An 18,213-nucleotide genomic window follows, 5' to 3' on the forward strand; every position below is an offset into this window, starting at 1 on the left:
GAATCTCAAACAAAAACTAAAATTCTGGAATGTTTGTTTCTACAACCCAAAGCTAGATGGCGCCCACAAAAGGTGACATCTAGGAGATCTACTTTGGGTTAAACAGCACTCCACAGGACAGACACTGTGTTCCGAAACCATGGACGAGTTGGTTCCAAGACCAAGGAAGAGTGCAAGGAAGACAAAGACTGGGGCTGAACAGGGCAGAAAGCTCACCACTGGGCCAGGATCCGAAGGCTGCAAAAGACCAGAAGACCAGAGGCCCGAAAGGACTCAAAGAGGCCCCATGTCATTAATTACAAAAGTTACAAGGAGCGACTGCCTCATGCCCTCTAGGAAAGCTATTTAAAAAACAAAAGGGGCTGTGGTTATGGCACAGTGGTAGAGCACCCACCTTGCATGTGCAAGGCCCTGGGTTCAATCCTCAGCACCACATAAAAATAAATAAATAACTAAAATAAAATTATTGTGTACAACTACAAAAAAAAATTTTAAAGAAAAGAAAATAACAAGTGCTAGCAAGGGTGGGGAAACTGAACCTTCAGAGGTGGCCAGTGAGAAATGGCACGTGCCACAGCACAGGTGAGCCTTGGAAACAGGAACGGGGCAGAAGGCAGACTCAAGAGACCACTCACTGCATGATTCCTTCTACACATGCCCAGGCAGAAGCAGCCAGGGGCTGCCAGGTCTGGGCAGTGATGCTGACAGGCAGGGCTCCCTCCAGGCGTGTGAGGTGCTCCGCTGCTGAGACAGTGGGCTGGCCCCACACCTCTAAACGTGCCCCACACTCGACTGTACACCCTAAAATGGTGAGCTCAGTGCATGTGCGTCCTTTTGGCTGATGGCTTTCTAAGGCTCCATTATGATTCAACTTTGGGAAGCTGCTGCTGTCAAGCTTTGGTGTGATATTGAAGGCAGAGGTGCACACATGTCCAAGAAGATAACAGAAATACCCTCTTCTCTGTTGCAGCATCTATGTGAAGCCAGGTTCTCCTTATAAACTTCAATGAAATACAACATATTATAATCAATTAAATGCAAAAGAGGATAGGAGAACCCAGTTGTCTTCTAGCAAGCCACATAAGATATCGCTACTTTTAAATGTTTTCCTTAGGAAAATACAGTTATTCTCACTTTAAAAAAACATCATTTATGTTAACATAAAATGAATTATGTTTACCATTTTTAAATGTTTTAAATCTTCTGGGCTGAGGCTGGGGCTCAGCGACAGAACACTTGCCTGGCACATGCGAGACCCTAGGTTCGATTCTCAGCACCACATAAAAATAAATAAGTGAAATAAAGGTATTGTGTCCAACCACAATTAAAAAATAAATTTAAAAAAATTAAGGACTTAAAATTATTTAAAATTTTTTTCTTTTTTAAATTCCTAATATGGAAAATACTAACAGATCGAACTTTTCTTAAAAAGCTCTTTAAGGCCCGCAATAATCTTAAAGGATTAAGAGCGTAAAGGGGCCCTCCACCAGTTTGAAAATTTTGGTCAGTACAAAAAAGAACAAAAACTGAAAAATACATAAGCAAACATTGGAGACTTTTATTCTCAATGCTAACTGCTTTAAAAGGTAACTGGCGCTGAGAGCAGAACTGCATGACCAATCAGGGCTGCCGTGAAATGAAGGGTGACAGCAGCCCCAAAGCCCCAGGGACAGCGTCCTTCTCTGTCCTGGAGTAGATGGTGCTTGCAGCAGCCACGGCCATCTGAAAATGCAGAGTGCCACAAAGAAGCAACCTAAGAAACACAGGAGGTGTCACGGAGTGCTGAAAATACTCAGCCCAGCCAGGCCCTGTGGGCCACTGCCATCCCAGCTTCCCAGGAGGCTGAGGCAGGGGAGCACAAGGTGGAGGCAACCCGGCAAGCCCTGGGAAGTAGCTCGATGGTACAGCTCCTCAGCCCAAGGCGAGACAAAGAAGCCAGACAGGACAGTAAGCCTGCACTGATCAGGGTCAATGTGACTGGTCTGAACACTGCACGAGGAAGCACGTCCTCAGGTGAGAGGGCAAGGCCAGCTACGGGCACACAAGGAACATCCAGGAAGAGACCAGCCAGGGAGAGGGAAAAGGCCACCTGACATGCCGCGAAGGAGACTCTTGGGACAAAGACATCACTGGTGATAAAAGGGACATTTCTTGAAGCTGGGCACGAGGATTGCATGTTCAAAGCCAGGCTCAGTAACTTAGTGAAGCCCTATCTCAAAATTTTAAAAAAGGGCTGGGGATGTGGCTCAGTGGTAAAACACCCTGGGTTCAATCCCTGGTACCAAAATAAATAAATAAATAAAAATAAAAAGACTAAAATGCGTGAACCCAGTAATAGACTGAAAATACTAAAAAAAAGCAAAACCTGGCAGAACTGAAGCAGGAAGCAAATCAGGCTCCAGGGGGAGGCTTCACACTCCTCTCCTCTCCAAGTGACCAGATATCAGGCCCAGGAGACAGCCACCCACCAAGACTGCAGCAGACACAACCCCCACACCAACCCAGGGGCTGACACCCATGCCTCAGAACAGGCCTCCCCATTCAGAGTGAGACACACAGTGCACATTCTCAGGCCACAGGGTTAAACTAGAAATCAAAGACACAAAAAGATGTCTGGAACCCCCTCCAAATATTCAAGATTAGGCAAAAGCCTTCCAGATAACCCACCAATAAAACAAGAATTCACCAGTGAAACTAAAAATAATATAATACATAAAAACACATAAGACACAGCAAAAGCGCTGCATGGAAGAGTCGACAGCTCTGAACGCTCACATGGGCATGGAGGAAGGGCTGAATGACTGGCTTCAGCTGACCACTCACGTCAGCACTTCACTGCCTGCTTCCATGTCCCTGTAGACAGGTGCACGCTCATCACAGAGGGCCTACGTGAGGAGGGGCACGCTCACCACCTGGGCCCGACGTGTTAGGTGTCAGCCACCTGGACTACAGCACCAGCCCACCCGACAAACACATACCGTTCCGATGTGCCAACCCAAAACTAAGACAAAAGGAATAGGGAAAATAAAGAAGAGCAAATTAAAGAAAAAATGGAAAAAACAAAAACTAACAAAGAAAATGGACAAAATGATAGAGGAAACCCAATAAAAATGACAAGCAGATATTTTAGACTAATAATGCTGATAAACCAGAACAACTGAAGGAACAAATCACCAGGATCAGGAAACCAAGATGGGACAGCACCACAGACTGCAGAGACACTAAAAGGATAAAAAGTGAAATGTATGGGCCTGGAAGGAAGCTCAGTGGTAGGGTGCGTGCCCAGCGTGCCCGCAGCCCTGGCTTTGGTTGCCAGCCCTGGAGGAAAAAAAAAGAACTTTATGCCGACAAATCCAACTACTTACTTAAAACTGACACATTTCTTACCAAAACTGACCTAAAATTTCTTAACAAAATCTAAACCTTTTCTATTCAAATTGAATAGAAAACCTAAATACCTTCAAGTATTTAATTTGCTCTTCTATTTAACTAGGAGATAAAATTAGGGAGATAAAATTGTGTGCCACTGCTTAGGACACAGCCAAAGACATTAAAAGTCCAGGGACAAATTCAGAAACTCTATACAAGATGCCACCCTGAAAATCTACAGCCATGCGCAAATAGGGCATGCTGACAGACTGTGAGCCTCAACACTGGCAACACTGATAACTGCTCTAGATTTAACACATTCCCACTCAAAATCCCAGCAAATACCCTTTGCGGGAAATGCCAAGCTGATGTGAATGTGCAGACCTAGAACAGCTAGAACGATTATTGTTTAACAAAAGGGCATAGTTCAAAGACCTACATTATCTCACCACAGACTTACAAGTACTACCACAGTCTGGATCAACCACAGACTGTCCGACGCGGCCAGGAAATTAAGTCACACAGATTCGTGGAAAAGATGTAAGCATCCAACACAGACTCACTGGTTTTCCCACAGCCACCACTGTGAAGCAAAGGAGAATGGAAGATGCCCTTCAGAGAGGGCCTCAGAACTGCCTCTGCACTGCCTCTGCACAGGAGCCAGAAACCTCACACCCTCATGCATAGTGAATGAACTCAGAAGGGGTCAGGGATGCCAGCACAAGAACTGAGACCATGGCACAGCCAGCGGGGATAGGCAGAGATTTCTAAGATAGAAGCACTGCAATGTGGGCTGCAGGGCTCAGGAGCCTGTGCTTTTCAACAGACCAACTAAGAAAATGGTGAGGAGGACTGGGGTATACTGCAATGCAGGACGAGGCTTGATCCCCAGTACCACACAGGAGGAGGGAGGGGGGAGGGAGGGAGGAGACCAGACTGGGAGTAGACCAGACTGAGAAGGCACTGGATTCCCAGTACATACAGTGTTCCAAATTATCACAACTTGATAATAAGACAAATAGTCAATTAAAACGAGTGAAAACGAATGATGCACACCTGTGATCCTAGCAACTCAGGAGGCCAAGGCAGGAGGACCACAGTTCCAGCCTGGCCTGAGCAATGCAGTGAGGCCCTGTCTCAAAATACAATAAAAAGGGGTAAGGGTGTGGCTCAGTGGTAGAGCGCCCTGGGTCCAATCCCCAGTACTGGAAAAAATAAAGTAAAGGTAAAGTAAATAAGGGTAGAATACCTGAAAAGGCACCTGATAAAAAAGCACAGACATCTCTCCCAGGTACACACACAGGAAAGCACAGGAGAACCCACCTCAGGAGAACCTCATTCCACAGCTGAAGTGAAGACTGCACCAAGCATGGGCTCAACAGCACGGCCACTGAAACTCTGCCTTGCCAGTGGAGTTTAAAGGACACAGCCACTCTGGAAAGCGTTCAGATAGCTGCTTCTAAACTATGGTTCAAATATACTGCTATATTTAAGTTACATACACGTATCATGTGATTTAAACATTTACTTGAATGCATGAAAACACATCAGCACACAGAGATGTGCGCCAAACAGACTCCTAGAACCTATATCAAAATAGACAACATCAGCTGGGCATGGTGACGCAGGTCTGTAATCCCAGCAGCTCAGAAGGCTGAGACAGGAGGATTGCAAGTTCAAAGCCAGCCTCAGCAATGGTGAAGTGCTTAGCAGCTCAGTGAGACCCTGTCTCTAAATAAAATACAAAATAGGGCTGGGGATGTGGCTCAGTTGCTGAGTGCCCGAGTTCAATCCCCAGTACCAAAAAATAAATAAACATCAGCAACAACCCAAGTGCCCATCAGCAGGGGATGATAAATCATGGTGCATTTATATAACAGAATTCCAAGCACAAAAACAGCAAACTGCTGATGGATGCTCAATCAAAGAGGCTAGACCCAGGAAGATCACACAGCGCAAAACACTTTTATCAAAACAAATCCCCATGAAGAAAGCAGATCGGCAGTGCCTAGGGGTCAGCTGCACAGGAGCACAAAGCAGGGTTCCACAGGTGGCAGAACACAGCCTCCATCCTAGTGGCTATTAAACGGTCAGCCAACATGATGGCCACACTGCAATGCCAGATGCTTGGGAGGCTGAGGCAGGAGGATCACATGTTCAAGCCAGCCTGGGCAACTTGGCCTGACCCTGTCTCAAAATAAAATTTTTTAAAAAGGGCTGGGGATTTAGTTCAGTGGTAGAGCTTGTCTAGCATGTGTGAGGCAGAGTTCTATCCCTAGCACCATCAAAAAAAAAAAAAAAAAAAAAGTTACTGTCACTTGTCAAAACGCAAAGAATCACATCCATTTGTTACATACAAGTTATACCTCAGCAAGGCATTTTTTCAAAATAGAAAAAGAAAGCAATGGCCTGGCCATCAATAAAAACTAAAAAGAACCTCTGGAAGGCAGACCTTGGTGAAACCTTGGAAAACCCAGGAAAAAAGAGAACCCAAATACCTAACCACCACAGAGATGTTTCAGGAACCCACAAGGACGGCTTGGCTGCTGCAGTCCCAGACAAAGGACAGCTACACAGCACCCCCGGGTGCTGGGCCGAAAGGTAGTGTCTCAGAGGTACACAGGGTGTGCAAGGAACCAAGGTTCAGGCCAAGAGGAGGCAAAGGCAAGTCCAAGATGGCAGACATGCAGACAGCCTAGGCTGCCACCATCTCAGTGGGGGCAGGACGGGGTCCCAGAGGGATGCCACAAGAAAAGGATCTCGGCTCACTAGACAGGCCTTGAAGCTGCTGAAGACTGGGAGGCCTCGGAGGTGCGCTTGGGAGAGGACCCCAGAAGGGCAGTGCACATGGGGAAGCCTGAAGGATGCTCCATCTTACTGACCAGGGAGTCCCACCTGAAAACACTGGGAGGTGTGTGCAGTCTGCACACTGGTGGCAGCAGAGGACCCCGGTTGAGAGGAAGCCCAGGAACCGAGAGTGGGAGAGCACACAAGGCCCCCAGCGCACCACAGCCACACCAGGCACAGCCTGGCAAGGTGAGCCTGAGCTCCTCTGGATATGCCAAGGAAGCAGCCTGTCATATCGGGTTGGGAAAGAGGCCATGATAACAGACAAGAAACAGCACTCGGGGTAAGAAGGGAACACCCCGCCACTCAACCTCAAGTCTGATCCAGGAGAAGGGGCTGGGGACAGAGGCCACAGGAGCTGCGAGCATCGTAGCACAATCCAGGTCAGTAGCTGTGTCCACTGGGGACAAGCCAGGAGGAAGCCAGATGCAATGGTATGTACCTGTGATCCCAGCTGCTCAGGAGGCTGAGGCAGAAGGATTGCTTGAACCCAGGAGTTCAAGGCCAGCCTGAGCAGTATACCAAGATCTAGCTCAAAGAAAATAAGAAATGCATATGGTGTGACATCTGCAAATTTTTTTTTAAAAATACATCATCATAGCCAGGCATGGGGCATACACCAGTGGCCTCAGCGACTCAGGAAGCTGAGGCAGGAGGACTGCTTAAACCTAGCCTGAGCCATATGGCAAGATCCTGTATTAAGAACAAAAAAACCAAGCTGGGTGTGGTGGCACATGCCTGTAATCCCAGTGACTCAAGAGGCTGAGGTAGGAGGATGGCAAGTTCAAGACCAGCCTCAGCAACTTGGTGAGACCCTGTTGCAAAGTAAAAATAAAAAGGGCTGGGGATGTGGCTCAGTAGTTAAGCACCCCTGGTTCAACCCACAGAACCAAAAAAACAAAAAAAAAAGGGATATAGAAGCCAGAAAAACCCATAAGGACCATGTGGCCTCTGGAACACATGGATATGAACTTGTAAACATCTGCCATGTCCACGGGCAACAGGGGCAGGAACCTCAGAAAACCGTGTATAAACACATGGCAAACACTGGAGAAACCTGATCAAACAGGGAGGGAGAAATGTGCTCCTCCCCAAAGGAACACAGGCTTTATCCTGTGGGGAGAGTCACCTTTCAAAGGGCCAAGTATTTATTAATGACATCCAATTTATGGAAGAATTGGGAGACAGGGCACCCAGAAAGACTAATGGCATGATAAAAACACACAGCCTTCAAAGGTCGGTTCTGGCAAGAGAAGCAGAAGTCATTAAAAATGAACACCTGCACCACAACCATTCCCTTGCTGAAACATGGTCTGAGGAAATGCTGGAGACTGTCCAAGAGGCAGTGCAGAGAAGAGAGACAGCCTCCATCAGCAGGGGTCAGCCGGGTGGCAGGGAGACGCCCGCTGCCCTCACCGACCCAACCTTGACTTACCTGGGATGTGCTTAGATAAGGTCCAACTGTGTCTCTAAATCTACATGTAACCCACATAAACAAAAACTGTAAGGACCATCAGAATGTCAACCATTTTCACATGGTAAGATCATGGGTCAGTTACGTTTGTCCTTTCACCCATTCATAGTTTCTGAATTTTCTGTAAAAACCATATCATTTGTTTTATAATAAGTCAAAAACTGAATATTTGCCCACAGGAAGATCCTACTAGAGTTTCAGAAATGTCCTGAAGCTCAGTTTCTAATCCCATTTTTAACCAAGTTCCTACAGCACCTCCCCCTGGCACCGGCCTCACATGAGACATGGTGCCCACCTCCAGAGGTGCCCTTACAGGCAGAGATGGCGCTAACCAGCATCCAGGTCCAAACTAGGCCCAGAGGCTCCAAAGTGAGACCCAGCAAAGACAGCAGCACTCACCTTCCCCTGCCACAAGATCACAGGTGTAAGGGAGCCGGACAACCCACCTGATCCCCCAAACTCTCATCTGGAACACAAATCAATTCAAGAACAAGGTGACTATCTGAGCAGAAGCCCCAGCACAAGCCTTTCCCAATTCCTGACACCAATCTGCTTGTCATAGCAGTTTAAGGGGAGCCAGCAAAGGGAGCCATTAGTCCAGCTTTTGCACACGCACACACTTATAAGCAAAGAATTTAAAAGGTCTCACAGGGTCACATCTTCAAGCACGCTGAGGTAACTTCACATGGGGCTGCACAATCTTGTCTCCTTTGGCTCCTGATGCCCACTCAAACACCGTTTACAAATAAGGATGCTTACAAACCACAGACTTTGGGAAGGTAAACTCATGAATAAGTACACATACTAAAGATGAAAGTTCTTCATGTGTATTGTATAAAAACTGCACTGTAAATTTCTAAATGTGAGGAAGCTGGGCACAGTGGCACACATCTGTAATCCCAGTGGCCTGGGAGGCTAAGGCAGAAGGATCACAAGTTCAAAGCCAGCCTCAGCAACTTAGGGAGACCCTGTCTCAAAATAAAAAACAAAAAAGGGCTGAGGATGTAGCTCAGTGGTTAAGTGCCCCTGGGTTCAATCCCTGGTACCAAAAATAAAAAGCGTTTAAATGTAAAAGGGAAAAACAATATTTAACAAGAAGACACCATGTGCCTCCTAAGAATCAATGTTTTCTAAAACTGACCTGCACACAGGTGCCAAAGATAAAATGAGGATCCATTCATTTGTTTCAACCATACCCATGTACTGCATTTTCAAAGACCACTCATCTTGCTCACTCTGGATGCCCAGGAGAAAGGCCTGTTCTGTTTTTAAACTATTGCAGACACCTTGCTGGTCACAGCATCCAGTAGTCCCAAATGATAAGACCCAGCAGCCAGGTCCCTGTCTGAGAGTCAGTATGTGCTCTCAGGGAAGGAGGGCTCAGCAGGCGCTCACCTTGTTGATCCAGAACACCATGGCATCCTCGAGGTCGTAGGGAAGTTCTTTCGAGGCGCTGAATGTAGAGAAGCGCTTGACGCTGGCCACCACCTTCTCGATGCTGATCATCTCCACGGTGTAGGCCATCATCAGGGCGTCCACCATGGCCATGTGGGCGCTCTGGGGCAGAGGCCACAGTCAGTACTCCTCTCCCAGCAGGTCCCACATGGGAGCCCACCCAGATAGCTCTTTTCCATCCTCCCCGTGGGAAGAGACACTCACTCCAGTGCACATGCCCCTCACTGGATCACACCTGGGCTCTGGCCCACCAGCCTCAGGGTGGTCAGGAAGCACAGCATCCCTTCTCAAGCAAGGCCAGCACCGGGGCTGGGTGGGTTCCAGCCCCTCATCTCCTTAGCCCCAGCAGCCCATGAGCTTTCCTGGCAGGTGGAGTACTGCCTAGTGCAGCCCCATGTGGGAAAGCTGTGAGAAGAGGCTGCCCATGCCCATGCCAACACATGCCTCCAGCTGCCACCCCAAGCCCATGCACACAGCACGCCTTCTCACGGGGCACCAAGAACCTTCTCTTCACCTACAACAGGCACCCTTCCAGTGAGAAAGACCACAGAATACAGAATGCCATGACGTGCCCGAAAGGAGAAATGTAGGGTACCAACAGGCGCTGGAACAGGACAGGCAGCAGGGGGGCCGTGGACAAGGCCTGCTCAGGGGAGAGGGGCATGCCCACTGGCACTGGCACTAGAAGACCCACAGGACAGACACGTAGCCACCTAATAGGAAGGCCTCCACAAGGACATGTGGGCCACTACAGTGGCCTCAGTGCCTCTGTTCACAAGCCCGCTCCCTCCCGCTGCCAGAGGGTCTACACATGTGAAAAGACACGAGCCACTAAGAGCCACCACTGCCCATGTGCCAGCCTCGCCTCTTGTATGCCTGTTCGCAGGGCACTATGCCTTGCCCATGCGGCCAACTGCAGAGGACAGGGTGTGCCCACTACAGACACTCACCATCTTTATGGGCGCGTGGCCCAGGTCTGCGTCTGTCACAGGGGTGTCGTCACTCTCCATCACATAGATGCCCTTTCGGGACAGAGCCTGGATGACAGATTGGTGTCCTTGCAAGGTGGCTGCCTGGTCCCCCTTCAGGATGAGGCTGCAGACACGGCAGTACAGCTCACTGGACAGGAGCAGCTTGATAACAGGTGGCTTAATGTGCTCCTGCTCATACTGGTCAATGTAGAAGGGGTCTCTGAGGTCCTCGGGGATGTTATCTAGAGCAAAGAAAGAGCACCGTGAGTGAGGTGCACACAGGGCACGCCTGCCAGCAGCGGCAGCCAGGCTCTTCTCAGCTGTGTAGATTAGCAGACCACGCTACAGAATCACCACTGTGACTCCACCCAATATGGCCCTGTCCCTGCATCCAGCTAAGAAAACCCAGGCACAGAGAGGAACAACATGCCCAAGGTCACCAGAGGCCAAAACCAACTCTGAAGCAGGGAGCCAAACGCACATGTGCCAGGTAAGTGCACCACCGCCACCACAGTTCTGCCCTATATACCGCCCAGCTTGCTCCTAGACTCATCTGCAAGAGGTCAGCAGCTGTCCCACAGAGGGAGGTCTCTACAGTCAATCTAAGAGCACCGAGTCCCACAAACCTAACCCACTCAGTCTGAGACAGTGCAGGCTGCAGCACTTCTGAATTGTCCACACCTCCACAAGTGTTTAGAAAGAGCCACCATTCCCAAGGAAGGCCAGTGTTGAAATCACGAACGTACCAGGGAGGCTCATGCTTCCTGAGTCAGGCCCTGCCTGAGCAGAGCAGAGCAGAGCAGATCCTTTTTCAAAGGCCCCTCTCTCCCTCTGTTCCTGTCTCCTTTTGTTTCTCATGGGTGCTGTTTTCTGAGACCCAGGCCACTTAACATGGGTCTGTAGATCCTCATCGCAGCCCCAGTCTCAACTCCTGGCTCTCAGTTTCTTCTTTCTGAGTGTGGCCAGCCAGCATTCACATGGCACTCTAGTTTTAAAGCACTGAGATGCTTAGTGACCACAGCAGCTCTGAGGGTGGACAGGGCAAGTCAGCTCCAACTCTGGAAGGCTACAGTGGTTCTGCTAAGCTCAGAGAGTGTCACCAGGGCCAACCTCACACTCGCCGACTACCCTGGAAAGCCACCTAGTTTGAAGTCACCTGTAGCTCTGAACAAAACAGACCACATCAATGATAGAAGGACCAGGCTCCAGCATGCAGCACCATAGGAGGGCCTTTGGCTTGCTGTGCTTCACTAAGCAGTCCAGGAAAGCCCTGCCCCAGAGATGGGAGCAGGGACAAAAGAAGGCAAGGGGCATCCACACATGGGAGCAATATGTCCTGGGAGGAAAGTGTGGTGCCCAGGGACAGGCAGCCTGCAGAGCAGAAACTGGGAAGGGCACCAGGCAGGAGCCCCAGGTTCGACGACAGTTTCAGAAGTTTATGCTGCCAGGGAAGGCTATAGGTCACCTCACCTGCCCTCTGCTCTCCTTCTACCTCACTGCTGCCTCAGTCGCCCAAGACTGCAAGGCTATGTCCTACCTCATGTCCGAGAAGAGCGCATTTAGCCTCAAAGCTTCAAAGACCACAGCTGTGGGGTGACCTCAGATGTACCTTCTGGCTGTGGCCACCACCTTGAGTGCCTATGTGATGTTTCCACATGGGGCCTAGGGCCCCTTGAGCCCCATCAGCTGACCAACACCATCCTCCCTCTGACCTGAACTATGGGCTTCTCTCTAGAAGGGCAGGAGCCGCCACAACTCATGGGGACCCTACAGGGTCCTGATCCTGTGCAAGCATGGGTGGGCAAGCAAAGACTGAACTAAAGCCCCAACCTGGTGAAGATGCCCACCGGAAAGGCAGGGGCTGGCAAGGCAGGTCTGAGTAGCGGCTCTCCTGGACCATCGGCCCCACAGCGATGCTTCGCTGGGCCACAGTCAGCAAGGAGGGGTTCACACCAGCGGCTCTTCGAATCCCGTATGTATATGAATACTGTAAGACACCCCCGGATGCTTCAGGATCACAAGGGGAGAGCCAGGGGACAGTGGTGCTCACGCTGGAATAATGGCTCCAGACCCATGGACTCCTCAGTGTGTGCCACAGGGCCACTACAGCCCCACTCAGTAAGGAGCCACACTCCCTGGTCCAGTGGGGCAGTGACTGCCCTCATGCTGAGCTGTTGGTCCCTCAAGAACTGATGTGCACAGACCTGATGTCCTTGATGTTTACTAGGAAGCAGCTATTTCAAACAGCTTCATAGATGCCTTCAATCTCTTTCTATTTTTCATTTGTTTTTCATTTCTTCTGCAATCCAGTAATGCAGATTGTCAGAACTATTTATTCACTCAACAATTAGCAAGCACCTCTGTGAGCCAGGAAGGTACAAAAATGCTGGGAAGCCAGGAGGGGGCAAGAGACACTGCAGTGGGCTGATGCTGAAGAAGATGCCAAAGTCAGCAGGCAACTTCCCAGGTGCAGAGGGAGCACACAGGGAGGGGTCAGCAGACAGCCCAGCACTGAGGGGGTGGGGGTGAGCTGTGCAGGTGGCCAAACTTCCAGGCGAAAGGAAAAATGTTCCAATGACCCTTGCCTGGCAAGTTTAGGGAACTCAAACTCAGTGCTTCACTAACTTGTTCATAGACTTTTTTCTTTTTTTTAGTTGTACGTGGATAGAATGCTTTTATTATGTTTATTTCTATATGGTGCTGAGAATCAAGCCCAGGACCTCACAAGTGCTAGGCAAGTGCTGTCCCACCGAGCCAAGCCCCAGCCCTGTTCACAGACTCTTAACTGAGCACCTGCTACACGCCTGCCCTCTCTGTGGGCTGTCAGGGAACAGGCAGGCTGAAGAACTTAAGGCACACAGCAAGGGAATGGACTAGGTCAGGTTGGGTCAGGGGCTGGGGAAGCTGGAGGAAAAAGAGTTACTTAACACCTGCTTGTCTTCCCCGTGCAAAGTGAAGGATGGGCTGGACACCAGGAGGCAGCTGTGGTCCCGCCTTCTGCAGCAACACCCCCCGCCTGCCTACAGTTTCCACCTAGCTATTCCCTGCCAGGGTATTAATGCACTGACTGGGTTAAGGCTCTCATAACCCAATCATCTCACCTCATAATGTTCTTACGTTGTCTCTCACATGAGCCCTGGGGCACTCTTCACATTCAGAGAGTGGGCATTTGGATCTGTATATGAGGTCCTGGACACCCCAAGTGGCCGCATGTGAAATCCAATGCAGCCATACAGCGACTCCAAGAGCTACACCAACAGTCTGGGTTTCACACTGGCACTCCACGACCACCCAGCAGGGCCACAGGGTAGACGGTGAGCTGCAGCCAACAACCTGGTGGGCCAGCTGCTAAAGCCAGCAAGACCAGCCTATCCCAGCTTTCCAATAAGCCCACAACTGCAAAGCAGAATCTCTCAGATATCCACACGTCACCCACAATAACGCAAGGAAGAAAGAACAAGCAGGGAAACCCAAAGCCCCCAAAAGAAACACTATCAGTAGAAGCCGGATGGCGGAACTGCCCTACAAAGGCTTTAGAGAAAGCATCTGAATGTGCTTCCCACAGTAAGGGCAACCCCTGAGATAAACAACACTAACACAAAACACAAAACTCTGGGGACAGAGAAGCCTGTGAGGGAAACCAAAAGCCAGGTGCCGGGGAACAGAAAGATGGGCAGGAACTCGCACAGCCTTCCACCTTCCCCAGCAAGGCCTGGCTTCCCCTTGGGGCCAGCTCAGCATCCCCAGACACCAGATCCTCCCGACACAGGGGACCAACCTGAGCAGAGGGCTCACCATGCACAACCACCTGCCACCCTCATCAGGCTTCATGGCCACAGTGCAGGGACAGCTCCTCCAGGAGGACAGGGCCATCCTACATGTATCACAGTCACCCCTGAGACTGAGACACAGCCAAGTAACCCGTCGGAACACAGGGAAGTAAGAGCTAGCCGTGGCACCCGAGCACAGGAGTCCCTTAGATCACGTGGGAGGTCCACTTCCAGGATTCTGGCCAGCAAGCAGAGAGCAGCGTGACCATAACCCCTGCTCAAGGCTGTGTCAGCCCAGCCACATCCAGGGGAACCAGAGTCCTGAGAGCCAAGGCGGAGGCCATTTCACCTGAGACACTCGCGCTCTCTCCTGGTTTCCCTCTTCTTTCCTAGAAGAGGTGGCAGGAAAGTGCAGCCATACTTCCAGCACCTAGCTCGCTTCTAGGGACAAAGTTGGGACCCATGGGCCTGCCTGGTGGAACCACCCACACACTTTGGGCTGGGAACGGAGCCAAGGACCCGGGCCAGCTCTGGAGCCTCCTGAGGTGGGAGGGCGCGACAGCTGCAAGCAGGTCTCAATGCCCCCTGCAGGAGAATGCCACCTTCGGCCTCAGATTATTCCCACACTTCCAAATACAATGTTTGGTGCCCAAAGAAAAATAAGCAGGTGGGCAAAATGACAAGACAGGGTGAGCAAAGGCAGCAGCAACAAGGGGCAACAGAGGCGGTGCCCCACAGTGGACAGACTTGAGTAGTGCAGCCTCTCCCCATGGCCTACAACCAAAGCCTCTGAGGGCTCTGCAAAGTGGGCAACAGCAGGCACAGTGGGGAGGGCAGCCACTGTGGACCTGAGGGTGCGCAGCCACTGTGGACCTGAGGGTGCCCAGCCACAGGACTGTGATGGGACCAGTGAATCCCAAGAGAAACCTGCCCTCTGGGCCTCCCCAGGAGAGGAACCCCTAAAGCTGGAGAGTGGGGTGTTTCCCTTTTCTCTCCCACCCTGTGTCTGTCACCCTACTCACAGCAGCCAAAACTGCCTTTCTAGCCAGAGGGTAAGGTGCAGGGGTTACCGGGAGCCACAGAGTGTGGTGGGTCCCAACCACGTATAGGAGCTGGGCCATTATGGGCCGGCTCCTGAGCTGTATGCCTAGGATGGACCCAAAGGCACCACAAAGGCCTTGAGGGGGAATGATCCTTGAATGTCTGCCCATGTGGCCAGGCAGATTCGGAGTCTGACCCTAGTAGGTTACTGCTACCCAGCTGCAAAGGAAGAAGATCCACATTCACCACAGGAGATGAACAGTACCCAGCAAAGAACCTCACCCCATGCCACAGCCCATAAACACCCAGCATACAAAGAACTGAGAAAACATGACCAGTCCTCAAGGAAAAAGGCAACTGACAGGCCCCAGCTTCAAGAGGTCCCAGATGGTGGGGCTATCTAAGACCATGGCCAGTTCTAGAAGGGACAAGCAAAACTCTTAAAGTCAGTGGGAAACAGAAGTTCTCAGCAGAGAAGGGCCCAGTGGGAGCAGATTGAAATAAAAACAAGAGCAACAAATTAAAATTCCACAACTTTAAAAAAAATTTAAAAAACAACACCACCACAGAATTCACAAGGAAGAAACAGGACCTCAGGAGCTACAGTGTGAGCCATCAGCCACAACTCTAAAGTACTGTGTTTAAGACAGTGGAGGGGAAAAGACAGGAAGGAATTTTAGCAGAAAAGTGGAAAGGCTATTTTCAAAAAGAAGGAAAAAGACCCTGACAAGTTAGAGAAAGGACAAACTAGAAATTCTAGAGCAGGGTTTGGTTTTATGCAATGGATTGTTGAACAGTTCAGACTGAGATAAAGGTAAGTGGAAAACAACGAGACAAAGAAGTAGAAAGACGACCAGGAGGTGAACGACAGACCTGTCGGTGCTTCGGAACTGCACCTGGAGGCCAGGAAAAGAAAGTCACGAGCAGAAGCAGCACTTTAACAGATACTGGATGAGAATGTCCTGGTACTTGTAAAATTCACAAAACCACATCTTCAAGAAGCACTACAAAATGCCAGCAGGACTAAAAAAAGAAACCCACACATCAAAGACAGCACAGAGATGCTGATGGACCCAAAGACAGATGCTTTTTCAAGCAGCTAGAAGGGGTTTCTGATCAGACCAGAAGAGCAGGCTGATCTCTGCCTCCTCCTCTGCACAGAGAACAGCTACAAACCCCAGAATAGTTCAAAGGCAAGAGGGGGATGCTGGTTGGGGCACAGACCTAGAGAGGGACACCTCACCCCCAGCCAGCAGGGGCCAGTCCTGGTGTCTGCTGACTCCCGGTAGAGCAAACCTGGCAGCGGGCAGCTCATCCCGGCCCAGACTCAAAGGGGCAGGGGATTAATAGAAGGCCTCTATAAAAATAAGCAGCCAGGGGACCCTAGCAAGAGATGGCACGATAGAAAACCAGCCAGACCTGCTCTTCCTCCCCATCAGGCCTAAAACACCCCTCCCCAAAGCCACAGTCACCTGTGCCAGAGGAACCCGGCAAGTGGTGTCCCACCATAAGCACGTGGTCAAGAAGATATTCTCTTTCCCTGTCAGTCATGAGGGGCCTCCCCCCATGCTCCCACAAAGGAAACCACCCCATAACCAATGCTTGGGAAACGTGCTCCATTACTAGAGGCAGGACCGAAAACCACAGTGAGCCCCACAAAGCTCCTCCTGCCCTCGGCCACACCAGAAGGGCCCAGTGGGAGCAGACTGAAATAGCACAAGGCTTGGAGACAGTGCCACGCTGGACCACAGCCCACAAAAGGAGGCCACGGCTGCAAGCAAACCTCAACAGGGCACTGCTGCTAAAATAAAAGAAGCCTAAGAACCCAAAATCTTCTAACACAACAGCCAAAGTCTCCAGGAAATAATTGAAAACCATATTAGAAAGAAAAGGTGACCAACTGACACAAACCCCAAGATGATTCAAATGCAGTAATTATCTGACGAGAATTTTAAAGCAACTATAATGATTCTACAAGATATAACAAATTCTGAAACAAAATTAGAAAATTTCAACACAGAAAGAAATTTTTTAAAAGCATCAAATATAGAAATAAAAAATATAGTAACAGACATTTAAAAACTCACTGGAAGGATTCAACTGCAGGACGGTGATGACAGAAGACACAATCACTGAACCTGAGGTCAGCAGCATCCACCCACCTGAACAGCAGACAGAAAACTGGAAGAGTGGGGGCAGAGCTGAGGGACCTCGGGGGAGCAACCAAAGGCCAGCTGTGTGCTTCCTGAGCCCAGGAGAGGGGAAAGCACACAGCTCAAGAGCACTGGCAGCACGATGGCTGAGCCCTGCCCATGCATAGCTGATGGTATAAACCCACCAATTTCAAGATAAAGTAAACTCCAAGTAGGAAGAACCCAGAGAGACTCGTGCCAAGACACATTGTACTCACACTTCTAAACTACAAATATTTTGAAGCAGTCACACAGAGAGGGCACACTGCATAAAGAGGGACACCCCCTCCAAAGACTCCAATGGCAGGGGGTCTCATCTGAAGCCATGGCAGCCACGGGCAACTGGCACACATTTTTTCAAATGCTGGAGGAAAAGAACTGTCAACCAAAAACTCCACATCCAGCAAAGCTATTCTTAAGGAAAAACTGGGAAATAGACATATTCTCATATGAAGGAAAATAAAAGAATGTGTCTCCAATAAGCTTAAAAGATAAGCCAGGCATGATGGCCACACCTGTAATTCCAGCTACTCAGAAGGCCGAGGCAGGAGAATCCCAAGTTCAAGGCCAAGCCTGGCAACTTGGTGAGAACATCTGAGAAATAAATAAATGAGCTGGGGATGTAGTTCAGGGGTACAGCACTTGCCTGGCATGCAGGAGGCCTTGAGTTTGATCCCCAGCAGTGGGGGAGTAAAAAAGAAACCACACCTGTAATCCCAGCAACTCAGGAAGCTAAGGCAGGAGGACTGCAAGTACAAAGCTAGCCTCTGCAACTCAGGAAGGCCCTAAGCAACTTAGTAAGACCCAGTCTCAAAATCACAAATAAAAAGGGGTGGGGATGTGACTCAGTGGTTAAGAACCATGGATGGTTCAATCCTGGGTACAAAAAAAAAAGTGGGTAAGGTAAAGGGACCTAAACGGAAAAAAAAGTTTCCATGTTTCACTGATAATAGTGAAACACCACCACCATTAACTGTCTTAAGACACATACCTCCCCATAACACCCAGAGCAACCACAAAGAAACTAAACAGAAATGTATAACCCAGATCAAAGAGAAACAGGAACAGGAAATAGAACGAATAATAAATTATAA

The 18,213-nt window shown here is 49.7% G+C and overlaps 1 protein-coding gene across 5 annotated transcripts in view; it reads right to left on the minus strand.

Annotated features, from left to right (window-relative positions):
* The window catches only part of Camsap1 (calmodulin regulated spectrin associated protein 1), a 59,350-nt gene that overhangs the window by 30,862 nt on the left and 10,275 nt on the right, over positions 1-18,213 (minus strand). For all 5 annotated transcript variants that reach the window (XM_034636069.2, XM_034636070.2, XM_034636068.2 and 2 more), the window contains exons 2-3: positions 10,096-10,358; positions 9,086-9,247 (exon numbers count right to left, since the gene is read on the minus strand). In XM_034636069.2, coding sequence (XP_034491960.2) covers positions 9,086-9,247; positions 10,096-10,358 — 425 coding nt within the window. The remainder of the gene's footprint in view (positions 1-9,085; positions 9,248-10,095; positions 10,359-18,213) is intronic.

Source organism: Marmota flaviventris, chromosome 13, assembly GCF_047511675.1.
Source record: "Marmota flaviventris isolate mMarFla1 chromosome 13, mMarFla1.hap1, whole genome shotgun sequence".
In the NCBI taxonomy this organism is placed as follows: Eukaryota; Metazoa; Chordata; class Mammalia; order Rodentia; family Sciuridae; genus Marmota; species Marmota flaviventris.